General features: G+C 44.0%; 1 protein-coding gene across 2 annotated transcripts in view; it reads left to right on the top strand.

The window, feature by feature from the left end:
• FRMD1 (FERM domain containing 1) overlaps positions 1-17571 on the top strand; it is a 54209-nt gene that overhangs the window by 11953 nt on the left and 24685 nt on the right. Inside the window, exons 1-2 of one of the 2 annotated variants that reach the window (XM_081855852.1) lie at positions 10596-10701; positions 11025-11223. In XM_081855852.1, coding sequence (XP_081711978.1) covers positions 11128-11223 — 96 coding nt within the window. In that variant the 5' untranslated portion in view covers positions 10596-10701; positions 11025-11127. Of the gene's footprint in view, positions 1-10595; positions 10702-11024; positions 11224-17571 lie in introns of those variants that run through there. The other variant, XM_081855851.1, reaches the window with a different exon arrangement.

Below are 17571 nucleotides of genomic sequence, written 5' to 3'. Positions count from 1 at the left end.
CAGCCCAAGACATTTTGGCACCTGAGGTAAAAACAAAATGGCACCCTGCCACAACCAGAGAAGAAGGGATCTATGAAGATCTACACCAGCTAACAAGGGTGAAATAAAGATCTACACCAGGAAATGAGGGTTGGAGGAGCTCACACATGGGAAACAATCAGCCATGGAAAACAGCTGTAGCTATATTATTATTATTACCATATTTTTCCATGTATAAGACGACCCCATGTATAAGACAACCCCTATTTTTTTTGGACTGCAACAAAAAAGGGGGGGGTGATTGCCCAGATTTGTTGAGCTTATACATTGAAAAATATGGTGGTGGTAGTAGTAGTAGTAGTAGTAGTAGTAGTAGTAGTAGTACCCTGCCCATCCGACTGGGTTCCCCCAGCCACTCTTAGCAGCTTCCAATATATATAAAAGCATAATAAGACATGAATGCTTTCCTATACAGGGCTGCCTTCAGATGTCTTCGAAAGATTGTATAGTTACTCATCTCCTTGACATCTGATAGGAGGGTGTTCCACAGCACAGACACCACTACCAAGAAGGCCCTCTGCCTGGTTCCCTGCCTGGTTCCCTGTAACTTCACTTTTTGCAGTGTGAGAACTGCCAGAAGGCCCTCAGAGCTGGGCTGAACGATGGGGGTGGAGACTCTCCTTCAGGTATACAAGGCCGAGGCTGTTTAGGTCTTTAAAGGTCAGCACCAACACTTTGAATTGTGCAGAGCATCTGTTTTGTATGCAGAAGGACTTGGGATCGACCCCCCAGCGCTAGCATAAGACTCCTGCCTTAAAATGCTGGAGGGTCCCTCCTGGTCATTGTGGAGCTGGATGGACCCAAGGCAGCTTCATACGTAATAATTTACCTATCATTTTCCAGTCCTGTATTTCTGCTGACTTGCCTCCAGAAAATAGGCATACCTGTTGTGGGGTGGCCAGGAATGTGTTCCTTTTGTTGATGATGCTGGTGAGTCATTTGTCGTTCGGCACTTTGCTAAAATGGATTTTGGCAGCACATTTGGTATCCCGCTCGTGAAATGCTGAAGCACACAATATTTCTGGGCTTTTTAACTGAAGCAGACTTAGTCACTGGATTCAATAGAACTTACTTATGAGTAGACATGGTTAGGTGTTCAGCCTTTGTCTGGATCTAGCTTGAGTCCCATTGATCTCAGTGAGTCTACTCCAAGCATGGCTAGATGTGGGTCTGACCCACTGAATGGCGCAAACCCATACCTGTTTTCTTAGACGTAAGCCCCATATTACTCAGTAGTTCTTCCCTACTTGTAAGTGTGTATAGGATTGCAACCTTAACATCTAACATGCTTTGCCTGTGTCATGTGCTGCCCATTCATTTCCTGTCAGTCATTGTTTTAATGAAAGTTCTCAGTCACCATGCAATTTCTAGAATAAACAATAAAACATGTGCTCTTCCTGTGTTAGCAGTGAGCAGGCCTGTCAGAATTGAAATCCAGAAATGCTGGTATTTTCCCTTAGGTTTTAATTGTACCTTTTTGAGATGTCTTTAAGTGGGAGGAGTATTTCCTCTCCCAGGCTTGCTCAGCAGCGAAAATATTATTATGGACCTTTTCCCCATACTTACTTACAATTTCCTTTAAAACTTGTCGAAAAATGACCAGGGGAAGAAATATGGGGCTCAGTTAAGTAAAGTGGGAGTGTCTACCCCTTGAACTTCAATTTACAAGGCTAAAAGCAATTTGTCAAAAAGCATCCAGGGAGCCATCTTTAAAAATAAAATCATATTTCTGTCCCACTATTTTGTCAAAGAGCTCAGAGTGCACCCCAGAACAGAGCTTTGTTGTCCTGAAGAATGTGCAGCCCTAAAGTTAAAGACGCTTCATGAACCAGGAATGCCTAATAAGTTACTTCCCTCTGGGACCATCGTTAAATTGCCGCATGTCCCTGTGCAGAAGATTTAGCAGCCTGCTTTGAATTGACATTTAAGACCGATTGCTTTGTAGGCCTTAGGGCAGTTCAGTGCATAGTTGGCAAAAGACCACTTAGTCATGCAGCAGCCGTTCACATGCTGAAACATGGCGTTCTGTCTCTCGGACGATCGCATGCCAGCCTGCTATTGTTGCACCTTGTGAACTGCTCTGAGATCTAAATAAATAATATTCCTCTTTCCTTGGTACTATGACATCACAAAATGGGATGGGTAGACTTAATGTGCAAAGTTTAGGTTGCCAGCTGCTAGACTAGTGTGATCCCTCTGCCCTCAGCGAAAGAATTCCCCTAAGAGTAACACATTTCCAGAGTAATCTCCTGCATCTAGCTTTATACAGGGGTGCAAGTAGGCTTTATTTCACCTGGGTCAAAGACCCAGTTTGACAACCCTCCCCCCCCTTCACCTGGGGCAAAAAACCTGGCTAGCCCCCCGCCCCGAGCTACCGCTCTGGTTTCTAGCATCCAGATAAATAGTGGCCCCGAAAAATCTATGCGGCTGTTCATACGGATACTAGAAATGTGTGCATGGATAAGACCTATGAGGGATAATTGTACAACTTGCTTATGGTGGGAGAGGGTGGTCCTCTAAATTCTTTAAACCAGAGGTGTTTAAAGTGCAATAGTAGTCTTAGTCCCTCAGGGCTCAGTGAGGTTACTTAAAGTTCCCCTTAGGTGAGTGCAAACATTCACATACAAGTACCAGCTCCCCTGCTTATCTCCGCCCCCCCCCCATCACCATTACTGACCTTTGCACTGCATCAAAGCAGTTTCCAAAATTCCTGGGAGTTTGGGGAGTGCCTTACTTATCAAGTTACTGAAGAGAAATTCCAAAGCCCCTCTGTATAACCTGAAACTGGTATTCAACTATGTCTTCCTCAGAGTAGACCCATTGAAGTTAATTAACATTGCTAAGTTAGCTCCATTAGTTTCAGTAGGTCTGCTTTGCACAAACCATAGATGAATACCACTCTCATAAGGCAGTTGTTTAGCCCCCAAGTCCATGAACCAAATCTCAATTTTAGCACAATTTATTACTTTATAAAAAGAGCATTTTCTTGTACCAAAGCAGAAAGTATTGAACATTTCAGGAGAAAAAAGCCATTAACTGTTCAATTCTGTACATGTCTACTTTGAGCTGTTCCCTGGTTCATGGTCATAGGCCTGAAACAGTTCACAGTCAGTTGCAAGTTAGATTCGCTGTGGAAAGGGAAATTGCTTTTCTGCTCGTGCAAGGGCAAACCTTAAATAAATTTCTGGGAGCGTGACATTTGGATGTGATACTCTTTAGCTCCAGGAGCCAAATATTATTGTGCAGAGTAAAGCATTACCTTGAGGATTATCGTGAAATATTGCACATTTTAAATGATGCACGTAAAGCTACTGAAAGTGAATTGTACCCAACATCTTTTATTGATGAAAACAGAAGGAAATTTGTCGGTATTGTTGTTATTTCACATCAGGAAAAATTCTGCCCTTCTTTTCCTCCGCTAGGGAGCTCAAAGCAGCTAACAGCACAGGAATACAAAATGATCAAGGCAGTGGAAACAATACAGTAATAAAAAATCAGCCGTCAGAGCAAATGATTGCTTCAGCTTCCATCAAAGGCCTCTTGAAAGAGTCGGGTTCTCATCTGCTGCTGGAAAGCAAATAGTGAAGAGGGCAATCCAAAAAGTTGGCCCATCCTCTGCTGCCCATCTGCTGAACCTCAGCTGACAGGGCAACTTGGAGCTGGACCTCAGGTGTTCCAGCAGAATGTGTGAGGGGGCACTTGTGGCAGAAGGCAGCCCTTAAAGGGAGCCAGTTTCCACACCATCTGTTAAGTTTGTTTTTAATTTAACAAGATTTATACAGTCGTACCTTGGCTCCCAAACAAATTGGCTCCCGAATGATTGAAACCCAGAAGTGAGTGTTCTGGTCTTCAAACATTCTTTTGGAACCCAAACATCCCATGTGGGTTCTGCAGCTTCTGGTTGGCTGCAGGACCTTCCTAAATCTAGGACTTTAAAGGTAAGAAGCAGCACTTTAATTTGGCCCCACAAATGGATAGGCAAATGTGAGTCCAAAAGAACTGAAGTAATATGCTCTGTTTGTGCAGTCCCAGACAATAGCCCTATACTGTGTTTTGTGAAACAAGTTTAATATGGCAGAACTAGACACACTTGGGAGTAAGTTCCATGCGTGGTTTTGTAAGGACCAGCTTTTCCCATATGTTTTTTCTTGCTGTCTTCAGTATCTGAGGCCCTGCTCAATTTTCCTCAGTCATCTGAGGCGTAGTGAACAACAAATGACTGTTTTGGTTATGACACCCATCTTGTGGAATGCGCTCTTTGTTGAGATTAACCAGCAAGTGAAAGGCTGTGTTGGTGGTGCTGCCAGTGAGGGTTGTCCGGTTACTGTTGACCCATGACAGGGCCTTCTTAGTGGTGGTTGCCAATTTGTGGAATGCCCTCCCTGATGAGGTGCATCGCTCTCCCTTATTATTGATTTTCAGGAGGAATTTTAAAACATTCTTGTTTATTCAGACATTTGATGGCTGAAAAATACTGTTCCTGACAACCTTCAAACCGTTGGCTGGGAGGATGGGACCATTTAAAACTGTTTTTAAAATGTTTTGAATGGCTTTTAGAATGTGTTTTAATGATAGGCTTGCTGTCCTAACAGAAAACCATAACTCCATTTTATCTTTCATCTCATTCTCCCTTTTTCTCTGGCCTTCACAACTACTCTCCTTCCACTCCACCCACCATTTTCCAACCCATACTCTCTGCCCATCACTCACTTAGTCTTCACCCTGCTGTCAACCATTCTTCTACTGACATCATCCCAATGATGTCAGTATGTTCTGGTGGTGGTTTAATGCATTTTGTGGATTCGGTTTTGATGTTGTTGTAGGCCACTTTAAATTTCTTTTGGAGCAGGAGGTGGGGAGTAGAATATCTTTCACCTAACTCATCCTGTCAGTGTATGTTCTGTGCAAAGACTTCCACTTGTGCAACTGCACTTTCCCCTGCTCTCCTTCACCTGTGTGCCCCACAGAATTGGCTCTGAGGGGCTTGGGAGAACCACCAGAACAGCACAACACAGTGGGAGGAGAGTGGGGAATTGTTCCATCCAACCAGCCGAAATGCTTGTGCAGACAGAATAGGAACAGCACAAGGATGACTTGCACCCTTCATGTTTGAAATAACTGTGGGACTTGCTTCTGAGTCCACATAAATAGGATTGTCCTGTTAGTATGATATGTTTACCATATAGTATCGACTTCTATCAAAAAGCAATTGACCAATCTAAGGAACACCAAAAAAGTGTGTGGCAGGGTGATCCTTTCTCCTTCTGAGGAAATTTAAATTGGTCCCAGTTGGAGCAATTATATTTTTAACAGACACTTTCATGGAATTTAAAACACCAAGCCGTTTTAAAAACACAGGCAAAGTAACAGCCTAAGAGACACATGACCGACTTCAGCTTTTCTTAATTCTTCTGCGATGCATTCACTGGGCTTTTGTAGTTTAATTGCGGTTTTAGAGGTCAGCATTGGTGATAAACAAAAGCATGGCATATGGACAGTCTTAACACCATCTGCATATAAGTATGTGTGCTTTGTCTCCAGGTTCACAATCCAATTGTGCAAACCTGCACTGCTCTTTGGTTGGTTGCCTGCACTTCATCATACTGTGGTATTAACTTAGATATTTGCTTTTAATGAACTATATAGATTATATTGTATACCATGCTGAGAGAGAAGGATATTTATGTCTTCTCTTAGCACAGGGATGAGGAACCTTTGGCCCTCAAATAGTGTTGGACTATGACTTCCATCATTCCTGCCCCTGGACCACACTTGCTGAGACAGATGGGACAACTTCTGGAGGGCCAGTTTCCCCACCCCTTTAATGCCACTGCATCACATCAATTAATCCAGCAACCCATTGTTTTTGTTACTCTATGTCTGTATCCAACACATGATCCCACAATGATGCATATGGAATTATCCCATTTGATAGCAACCCTCTGAGGTGCGTTAGGCTGCAAGGTAATGTATTGGATCCTAAGAAGGAGGTTTTCCAGAAGGGAGATTTCCTGTCCCTTTGCGCACCCCAAAAGTCACTCCAGAAGATTGGGGCACCATCCAGAAAATCATGGGATGGACAGAGGTGGCTGTGGCAGGAAGTGGAAATTGCTCAAAATTGGACAGACACCTGACGTTCAAAGTTGCATTCCACTTTGGTAGAGGAAAGCACAGGGGTGCAATTTCATTTGCACACACCTGTTTAGAATTTATTTCATTTTTTGGAAAAAGATTTCTAAACCACTTCATCAAGAGTTTCATCTTCTTCATCTTCTTGGAGGAAGCAGGGGGTGTTGATTGCATAGGGGAATGTGATTCTAAACTTTTCATCCAAGTGGATTAGAGGAAGGGTAAAATAAATGCAGTGATACACCCCCTTCATTGCTTATCTTCAGAGCTCCATCAATGTCAGAAGCATGGAGGCCAGGTCCTGAGCACCTGTTTTGCATGCAGAACATCCTGGTTCAATCCCCAGCATCTCCAGGTAGGGCTGGGGGAGACCCTTGTTTTAAATTCTCCCAAACCACAGTACTGAGCTAGCAGGATCAACGCTCTGATATGGTATAAGGCAGCTTCTGTGCTGCACTTTCCCAACTTGTCAGTCTTCTAAGACAATCCCATAGGAAAAGGGAACTAGAGAGATCGCCCTACTCTTCACTATCTTGGAGCTCTGGCAGAACATAAAATAGCTAAATTTGGGGGGGAGATTGGAGCTACTATCTGTCTCCTCCACACCCATCTTTTCTGATGCCGCCCTTTTGGAAGTAGACAGCATGTTTTGAAGGGGACCAGGGTCTCTGATCTCCCCAGGTTCTAAGAACATAGATCACCTTCATGTTCACATGGAGATATTTGTCCATGGCCAATGTGCCTCAGCTCCACTATGGCATAGTGTACACTTTAGATGACACACCGACACTGTAACTATACAGTACAGCTACACCATCAGATTTGAGAACACGGAGAACCTTAATCTCTATGCATGTTTGCCCATGGCTAACATGAATTAGCTACGCTGTGGTATTTCATCAATACTGTGAAATTCTCTCTTAATCACAGGAATAGCTACCATCAAGGTGCACATACAGCCCAGTAACAGCAGTGGTTGCTTCCTTCAATATCTAACAGGGCACGAGAAGCTTCCTTTCTCTTTTAGCTCCTTATTGGGTTCCCCTCCTCCGTCTTCTTTGATTTGATTGCTGTCAGCCTGGAAATTCAAGATGCAGTAAAGTCACACTCATTACAAGAACCAGCAGGGACAAGAAGAGCCCAGCAGAAGTGGCATCCCCCATACCCTGCCACCTATTTAGAGTTTCTATATTGCCAGAATGACTGTTGCTACTAGCGCCATTCAGCCTGATGGAGGGAGGGAGGGAACAAGGTTCCCTGATCAGTTTTTGTAAATCACTTAGAGGTTTTGATACAATCAAGTGGTGTATAATTTTTGTCAAATTGATAAATAAATGCTACACACACACACACACACACACACACACACACACAGCTACCAGAGCCACCTTACAGAAATAGGAGACATTTCACAACAATGGAATATGATCCATGATGTTCTTTAGGAGTTGGAGGATTGTAATGTTTTGGAATAAGGGATAACCAGGGCTTTTTTTCAGCCGGAGCTCAGTTCTGGCACCTCGCAGGTGGGCATCATTGCCATTATAAGAGAACGAGAGGCGCTCATGGTGAGTGCTGGGACATCCTATTCTAGAAAAATATCACTAGGAAAAACAAAAAAAAAAAAAGCCTGTGGCCTCTTTCCATGGTAGTCTGGATAAACAACTTGGAGACACTTCAGCTCTTTATAGTGGTCTCTAGATGTTGCTCATCTAGAATGCCCTGCTGATTTTAGTGAGAATCCTCACAATTCAACCTCAACAGTATTTCATTATTCACGAAAGCCGTAGGAATATGCCTTTCCATATATTTAATACCCCTATAATTTGATTCTCTGTAAGAGAAGTCTAGGAACCTTGGTGAGTTATAATTCCATTTTTCATCCCCTATTAAATGACATTATTCCTACTTTCCTCCTTCCCTTAACTGTTGTGACTAGCCCTTAATGATTCATGCCATACGTTGGATAGACTCTCCTACTATCATGTGGCTGATAACACTATAATCAGATCACTTAAAATATAAGAGAACTAGGTTTTTATTATTATGTTTCTATTTTTACTCATAGCAATTTGAGAATGTTCTTACTAGGGTGGAAGGGGGTGTCTGGGAAAAGAAATTCCATTGCCCTAGTGGCATCCATACTTTTATTGAAATTTCCCAGGTCTATCAAGATACATTACAAAAGCAAAGGAAATCACCTGCAAAATTATTTAACTCCAGAGCACAGAATCCTTCTGTCCTTAAGTTAGCAGAATTTTTCTTTGTTTATTTACAGTCAAAAGAGCACAGATTCCCCAATACTACCAAATCAACTCAGGGCTTGTTGTGGTATGGGAGCTTCCAAGGCCTATTTTTGTTATGTAGAGAGAACCTATAAATCTGAGCCACAGAAGTGATGGAATGATGGGCAGGTGTTTGCATTTGCTGTAAAAACAGAATTTATGACATGCCCACCTGCAATATTAAGAATTCTGTTCTTTGTGTCTGAGTATTGGGCACATCCAGAGGCGGCATGGTGAAAGTGAGTTTCAATGTGCTAGTTTACTGAGCCCATAAGCACGGTTTGCTCAGAGTTTGTTTTGTCCTAACAACTGTTGAATGGCAGCTAGGTGAAGCCAAAAAAATACATGATTACATAATGTCTCATTCCAAAATAGTCATCCTTTAGCTTGCTTTGACCCTGGAGTTTTGCTTTTCCTTTATTAGAAGGTCCTTTCATTTCTCTGCGGATCTGACATAATTCCTCCCCTTCCCCGCTACCAGAAAGACTTTCACTGGTCATCCTTAAGCATGGAGTTGCCTGGGCCCTGCTCTATCATACCAAAAAAGTAACCACTTCCGCATCACCCAAAAACAAACTCAACAGCCAGGACAGATTTAAAAAGGTAAAGGTAAAGGGGACCCCTGACCATTAGGTCCAGTCGTGACCTACTCTGGGGTTGTGGCGCTCATCTCGCTTTATTGGCTGAGGGAGCCGGCATACAGCTTCCGGGTCATGTGGCCAGCATGACTAAGCCGCTTCTGGTGAACCAGAGCAGCACACGGAAACGCCGTTTACCTTCCTGCCAGAGCGGTACCTATTTATCTACTTGCACTTGGATGTGCTTTCAAACTGCTAGGTTGGCAGGAGCAGGGACCGAGCAACAGGAGTTCACCCCATCACAGGGATTCGAACCACCAACCTTCTGACCGGCAAGTCCTAGACTCTGTGGTTTAACCCACAGCGCTTACATTAAAGCAAATAAAGCCTTGTTGAAATGCCCACTCACAAAGGAAGTTGGCCTAGCAAGCACATGGGCTACGGCTTTTTTTGGTGGTGGCCCCACAATTGTGGAATAGAGTTGCCCCATGACACTAGTTCCCATCCCTGGATATTTTCCAACTGTCTTGAAAAACATGTACCTTTTACCTTGGCTTACATGAACAGACTATATGTGGGGATTTGCTAGCATAGTGGTGTATTTTGTTGTGTTTTCTAACGCTGGGCTGCTCTTGGTCACTAGCTTTAATAATAGAGAATGTTTTCATGTAATATCTGTTGCACTTTACTGTTGTACTTTGAGATATTCTAGCAGCGCCAGCCCATGTGGTGGTCTTCATACATTGTGGACCACAACTCCCACCTGTCCCAGCCTGGCCAGGAGCCAGGAGTGATGGGAGCTGAGGTCCAAAACATTTGGAGATCACCACCTGGGCTACCCCAGTGTTACGCCAACTGCCTGGAGAAGGGTTTCATTCCTGGAAGGTGGTGTGGACTCTTATTCAACATAAATGAATAAATTAAAGGAGCGTATGCTAATGTGGATGTATAGATGCAAATTTTGAAACAGTTACCTTAAATTGAATACAGTACATCACACTGGAGTGAGAAAGACTGACCTGTGTGGCTTCTCAGTCTGCTGCCCAAATGCTAACAGCTGGTGGGCAACTTCAAGATTTCTCCTGCTCTCCTTTCTTAGGGTTCTTTGTATCTTTAGACTGGGCTTGGACTAGACAGTCCTTCACAGATAGGGCTCTCCTCTGCAACATGGGAAACATTGGCCACCCAACTAACCAAAGGTCCTTTTAGTCTCACATCCTGTTTCTAGATGTAGCCAGCCAGATGCAAACAAGGTGTGTGGGTAATAATTCTTCTCCACTTAATGGCCCCTTTGGCATCTTGTGTTCAGAGAGACATTAATGCAGCAATGGCTTATTAGACAGCATGGTGTATACCTTCTCTGTGTCTCACTTCCACCAAGATCCAGTGTCATCTACAATCATTCTGTGCTGACATTTTAAAAAACAAATTCCTCCCCACATACTTTTACTAATACTCCTTAACTCACAAAGGCACGTGAATGTGGTTTTTTCCTCCTGATTCACCTTTTGGAAAGCTGCCCATCCTGTGGTACTGTTTACTGTTGACTTCATAATCTTGTGCCTGGTGTTCTACAGATCCCCTCTCCCCATTCTTCCTTGCTCTTTGCATTACTTCCCAGTGACTCAGATGAGGGAGAATGTGCCTTTGAGGGCTGATTGCCCACGTAGGTGAGACAAATCCACAAAGCAAAACAAAACCCTGGACTGTGATACTTGGCATGAGGGGGACAAGGCTAATGACTCAGGAGAAGGGAATGTGTGCCACTCTCCCAAGCCCAGTGTAACCAGCCGTTAATTGTCGAAAGAGCTGACTAATGCTGGAATTACTTATGACTCTGCCCCAGTGAATGCAGCCTTGGGAGACGCTTGGCTGTTAGCGCTGGTTATTAGAGTGAAGCTCAAGAGATCGCTTTAACATATCGGCTTCTTGCCGCTCACGACGTCCACCTTTATTTTCCTGAACAACAAAACTAAGGATTTGTGTTTCTCAGGTTCGGAGGATAGAGAGAGAGGAGTTGGCTTGGTTCCTGAGACTCTGGCTGCTGCATCGTTACGTGGCGGAGTGGGTATGAGAAGTTTGCAACCGGTTCTGCAATGAGCAAGCAAGCTCTGCAAAACAAGATGCCACCGGAGTTTAGAAACATGTGCGTCCTCCTGCCAAACCGAGACCAGCTCAATGTGATGGTTGGGGTAAGTCTATTCTTGCCGCCTTCTGAGAGCCCAGCGTGAATGACACAAAAGAATGTATTGTGAGTAGCTTGTGAGAGTGGTAAAACGGAGCCGCAGAAGTATTTGTTTACAGAAAGCTTACCAACAAGAAGCTATCTATAAAGATCATCCCATTTACCCCAGTCAGTACCTACTTCCCAAAAGAAGAGGACCAGACTAGCTGAAAGATCTGTTTCTGTGGATTTAGGAACTCTGTTACATTTGATGACCAGAGACTGTTTTTCTTAAATTCTTTTTCATCTTCCCTAATAGTTTTACAGCATTTGAAAACCAAAGGTCTGCTTGTATATGAGTAAAGACACACATCTGTCTGCTAACTCAAGCATTTGTGTTGGTTTTTCCAACACAGAAGACATTTAGGAAACATATTTTGCACAGTATTGTCTCCTGGTATAATATGGGGCAAATTATAAGTTGTGCTATATTATGCAAAGTCTCCCTAAAACAGACCCTTACAGAAATGTGACTATTAAATGTTAATTATTAGCCCCAATAATTAAGGTAAAGAATGATATATTTCACTGTTTGTGGTAGCTTTTATACACTAAAAATGTTAATGGGAATTAGTTTCAGGGCTCCATTATTTATTTATCTGTTTTAAGAAAGAGAAAAAGGCAGTTTCCTGATTTTCACAATCCATGTATCAATGAACAAAAAGTAGTCTTGCTTACTAGGCTCAGATTTATTTCAAGATTCACATTTTTTATGCAACATGCACCTGTTTAGTGGGGGTCTGTATTTGAAAAGGCCGGCTATTTATTTCCATGCATAGAACTGCCTATTTTCCTTTTCATGTGTTTGGCCAATAAAACCAGGCTTGCAATAATAATAACAACAGTGACAACAACCTATAAAGAAGAGAAAGCTTATTAGAAAGCCTTTTGTTGTTGATAGGTATAAAGTTTCCATCACTTTCAAGTCCCCTCTGGAGGGAAATAGAACAGTATATGTTCAAAGTAAATGATCAAAGGGGTTATTCTGTGTTATCCCGCTCAGTTTTTCAGTAACTCAGTTTTTAACCCTTTAAAGTGGTATTATTTGGATGTCGTCCTATTTTCCAGGGGTGGGGGAGTTGCTTGTGATAGATAACAGAGGGTCAGAAATCCTTGCTGATCAAATCACCCAGACCTACTAGTAGATCTCAGTCTACCTTCTTCCCAGTCTAGCATAGGCAATCTTTATGAATAGTAACACATTGGAATAGTAAAAAAAAAAGGTAAAGGACCCCATGACTGTTAAGTCCAGTCAAAGGCGACTATGGGGTGCAGCACTCATTTCGCTTCAGGCCAAGGCAGCGCACATTGGAAATGCAACAAAATCCTGCAGTCTGCAGTGCCCCTGTCCAGAATTTCAGCCATGCTCACCCAGAATTCTATTCTCACCGAGATCACACAGTTCCCATGGGATTATCCCCGCCCCCCAGTTAGGTGTTTCCCCCATACTTCTGATGATTTTTTGTACTTCTGCAAACCTCAGGGTTCCCACCAAGCCTGCTGATGCCCCTTTCTTGTGCGTGGGTAGGCTGTTCTGCATAGATCAGCAATGACATGCACAGCCTGAACATCAGAAATAGAGGGAAAAGAAAAGTCAGGCTGCATACGTGCCATCAATTTAAAGCTTATTTAGAGCACATTCCCTCCCCTCCCAAAGAATCCTGGGAGCTGAAGTTCTGTGATGGGTAAACTACAGTTCCCAGGATTCTTTGGAAGAAAAAAAGAAAGCTTTAAATGTGTTTTATATGTATTGTGTCTATGCAGCCACAGTCTTGAATGGATTCAGCAAATATCCAATTATTTCGGCCCTTGAGCTTTGTTTGGGTGTAGCGTACAAACAGCAGACCAGGTCCCATGTGGGCCCCAATAGTGAACTAACGGGGATTAACAGATTGGGGTAGGTAGATTCCTGCAATCCTCTGACGTGACAGCCATTATGTAAGACTCTCCTTGCAATTGAGCTTCCATTATTTCTGAAGGGATCTGTCTAGTATAGCTACTGGGATAGCTCGTCTGTTCTGTCATACATGCTGCAATGATCACATAGTAACTAGTCATGTGTATGCAGCCTCAAAGTCCATGTGCATCAGTTAAATGTTCATGACTATATTGCCCTTCAGTGTACAGTTTGAAACCTATTAGCTAGCAGGCTGAGGGATGCACCACCGGGGCATTCTTCTTTATTAGTCATAAGAGCAGTGACAGAATCGTCATTGCCACCACTACCACAATAATCTCTTTTTTGCCTGCAACAAATCAATTTAACCCTGAGCTGGTCTCATCCACTTCCATGGATGTTTTGATCCACCTTTACACCTCACTTTACCAGCATAGGAATTGTTTCTCCATGTGAGATCCAGTACTGGTGCAGTAAGCATCTGTGCTCTGGAACTGCCCTGGTTGGGGCCAGTCTACTTCAAGATGAGGGACCATGGCTCAGTGGTAGAGCACATGTTTTTCATGCAGAAGGTCCATGGCATCCTCAGTTAAAAGGATCAGGTAACAGATAATGGGGAACACCTCTGCTTAAGGTCTGGATAGTCAGTGCCAGTCAGAGTAGACATGACTAAGCTAGATAGACAAATAGTCAGGAAGCTGTCAAGCATCTGTTTATTTCTAACTGGGCAGTCCTTGTGTGTGTGACACTCACACAAACAACCTTACACCCAGCATTCTTTAAATGTTCTCCTAGGGCTTATCCATACTTCCTCTTGTCCCTTGGGGGAAACTACTCTTTGGTGCTCAATCAGAGCAAACAGCTATCAGGTTCTCCATGGATTGCTATTTGTTCCATTTCAAAGCTAAAGAGCAGGTTTACCCTGGGAAAGGAGTGGGGCAAGGGGGAAAACCACTCGGACCCATGTTTTCTAGGCATGGTACAAGCAGAAGTGTGGACAAGCCCCTAATAGATATGCATAATTTCTGCAGGAGCAGATCCTATGGGGCTGGGGTAAAATTTAAGTGACCCAACCATGTGGGCAGGGTTGATCATGTGCATCTGTGCCGTGGACCTAGTATCTCTTCCCAGCAAGGATGCTAAATCCATGATAAAGGCGAATATTACTGACCGTGCCTAGCACAATTTGCAAGCCACTTGGGGATTTGTTCCCCCACGTGACTAGGAGAAGTTTTTAAACAGGGAGCGGTGGTACCAAGCACCTGCTCTGCTGTCAGTCACATTTCTCTGCTTACTGGAAGAGGCAAGGTAGCAAGGAGGCTGGGATGGGGTGGGAACAATGGCAGGCTGACTCTGCCACAGCACCCGAACCTTTCCAACTTACCCACCACCGCCCCCCTCCTGGTAAGCACCACAATGTGGCTGACCTCGGGAGGGCAAGTGCCTGGTGGTTCCCCTCCTCACTCCCCACCCCCAGATTAAAGGGCACCCACAGAGTTCAAGAAATATGGTTCCCACACTGCTGTGGCAGTAGCTTGAAGAAACCCATTAATTGGAAGAACACTCACGATTTAAACTTTTAAGCTTATACTTGCTTGATGGTTGGGCACTTTGTCAAAACAACCCATTTCGGATTAAAGAGCAGGAGCTTTCTGAGCTCTTGAAAGATTCCGTGAGCGATAGGAAGGGGATGACCCTGAACTTGCGCACCGATTGACATATTGCAACAAGTACAGCTCTCCATCCAAAGTTATAAGTGGTGGGAGAGTCACTTGGTATACAGATGACACTTGGCCAAAGGACAGTCTTTTAAAAATAGAACTCTGTATAGAAAGACTTGAAATTTATAATAACCTGCCCCTTGGATTAGTCTATTTCATTCATCTGCTGGGACTTAAGGGCTTCTTTTAGGTTCTTCTCTTTCCTAGGGCTGCCACACGTCCAGGGTCTCCCGGACAAATCTGGGATTCTGCCCTTAAAAATGGGGGGAAATTTCCGGAATTGGCAAAATGTGTGGGGAAGCCGGGATGTATTGGGGTGGAATACATTGCCGGCAGCAGCGGCAACCCCCACAGCGACGCTGAGGCCGGCTGCATGCTGTCACCCAGAGGCCTGGGCATCTGGGAGAGGACCAGGGCGCCTCCCATGGACTGGCAAGCCTGCGAAGCAAAAAGGCAGTGGGGGTGGTTTGTGGGTAAGATTGGGCATGGAGTGCACAGGCACTGCTTCCATGAGGAGGGTGATGGCTTCACGAGGCTGGAGGAAGCAGGGGACAGGCCAGGTAGACGGGGAGGGAGGGAGAAATCTTGCTTACGATATTGGAGGGAGGATTTCGTGAGGTGGAGGAGCAGCAGAGAAGATGAAGGCAAAGGCAGTGAAGGAACAGGCAGGTTTCAGAGGAGGGGGAAAATGCACCTCTGTCTGGGTTTTCAGTTTTGGAAATATGGCAACCCTACTCTTTTCCCCTGTAGAGTGCCATTTTTTCAATACATATGTTGTTACCAAAATATTGCTGCGAAGTGTCTTCCTTAAAACAAGACAATCCAGTTTGGAGTATTGAGTGGTGAATTAGGATGATCTAGTTTTCTGGCATCAACACAGTGGTCTATAATATTTCAGAACAGTCTGTTACATAATGGGCATACCAATGGCCCAGACCATGCTGCTAAGAGCTTATGTGATATCAGCAGCTCAAATGGGCTTGAATTCCATCGATTGTTGGCAATTTTGATCAAGTGTGGTACATGTAAAATGGCACAGAGAGGCCCCTCTCATCTGCTTGCTGGCCATGTCAGTGGTCTTCCTGCAGTTAGCCATTCATGGTCATCAGCTGATCATGGGCTTCATATATGAGGCGATTTCCTATTTTTTTCTGGGCTTAAAGGTGGCGCAAATGCTTTGCATGTATAAGATTGCAGGTCCAATCCCTCACATCACCAAGGAAGGCTAGGAAAGTCTGAAACCCTGGAGGGCCACTGCCAATCAGGCCACTGCCAATCAGCCTGGTGCTCTCCTGATGTTTTAGACTACAACTCCCATCACCCGCAGTCAGCTTGGCCAGTAGATAGAATGATGGGAGTTAATGAGAACATAAGGAGAGCCTGCTGGATCAGGCCAGTGGGCCATGCAGTCCAGCATCCTGTTCTCACAATGGCCAACCAGATTCCTGTGGGAAACCCTCAAGCAGGATTTGAGCACAAAGGCCCTCTCTCCTCCTGGGGTTTCTAGCAACTGGTATTCAGAAACATTTCAGCTTCTGAGCATGGGTCAGCAACATCTGGAGGGTGTACCAGGTGGGGAAGGTTGATAGCAAAGGTAGTTGATAGCAAAGGTAGCCATAGTATGGCGAAAGTCACTCTCATTCTTTATTGTGAGTTGCTGCACGCATCACAGTTTGTGGCAGGGAGGCAGCCACAATAAGAAGTGGTTTGAATATTTCTCCTTGTGGCAGTAGCTATCTATGTCCTGGTATGCACACGAGTTACTAGTACTGGAACCAGAACTTCCATCAAATAAGTCCCTAGTTGATTATCTGTGTCCCAGTAGCTCTTCTTTCAGAGGGTGCTACCAGTAAAGAAGGTAATCTTCATTTCTCAAATTAATTCTTTTATCTGCATGCCCCATCTTTGTAGCATTAAATTTGGCCTTTGAAAGGCTACTTAAAATAGAACCATTTTCTTTATCCAATTCATTCCCTCCTCAGCTCCCTCTTCCCATAGAACAGAACTGGTTTAGTGTCTCCAGAAGGATTAAAATACTTTGTGCCAGAGCTATTTTTCTAGAAAAAGAGGTGCCGGAACTCATCATGAACACCTCTCTCATTCTCTTACAATGGCATTGGTACCCACCTGAGAGGTGCCAGAACTAAGTTCTGGCAAGTTCCAGCTGAACAGAAAAGGCTCTACTTTGTGCATGGTTTATTTGTCCATAAAAACTAGGAAGGGTCAGCATGCAGGACCAAGAAGGCTTTGCAGTGCATCCCAGCACATAGAAAGTGCTTCTTTCAGAGGCTTGTTGAGGCCAGAGTTGTGTTCTTTCTTAGTTCTGCCTCTACTCCAGGAATAAGGAAGTGGGACTTGCATCACACTATGCATTTCAGAGTGTGTGAAGATCCATATTAATACTTGCAGAATTCCTGGAAGGGAGATTAACTGACTAGGATGCAAGAAGCTCACGAATAGATCCACATCTTGATAAGCAAGGGACTTTGTGTGATATTCCCATTCTCTTTCCTAACGCTGCAGGAGGTTTTGTGGGACTGTATTCTACCAAATTGAAATTCTGTCACTTGACTTTATGCAGTGGACTTTAGATCCAAGTAATCATGCATCTCTCGGCATTTTTCAAACCTATATGCTTCCCCACACCCCCTTCCTCCTTGCACAAGCATGCGACTGCTTTAAAATGTTTTTAAAGAAT

This window comes from Podarcis erhardii (genome assembly GCF_964252035.2).
Source record: "Podarcis erhardii genome assembly, chromosome: 3".
NCBI classification, from domain to species: Eukaryota; Metazoa; Chordata; class Lepidosauria; order Squamata; family Lacertidae; genus Podarcis; species Podarcis erhardii.
This window is presented reverse-complemented; position numbering and strand designations above follow the sequence as displayed.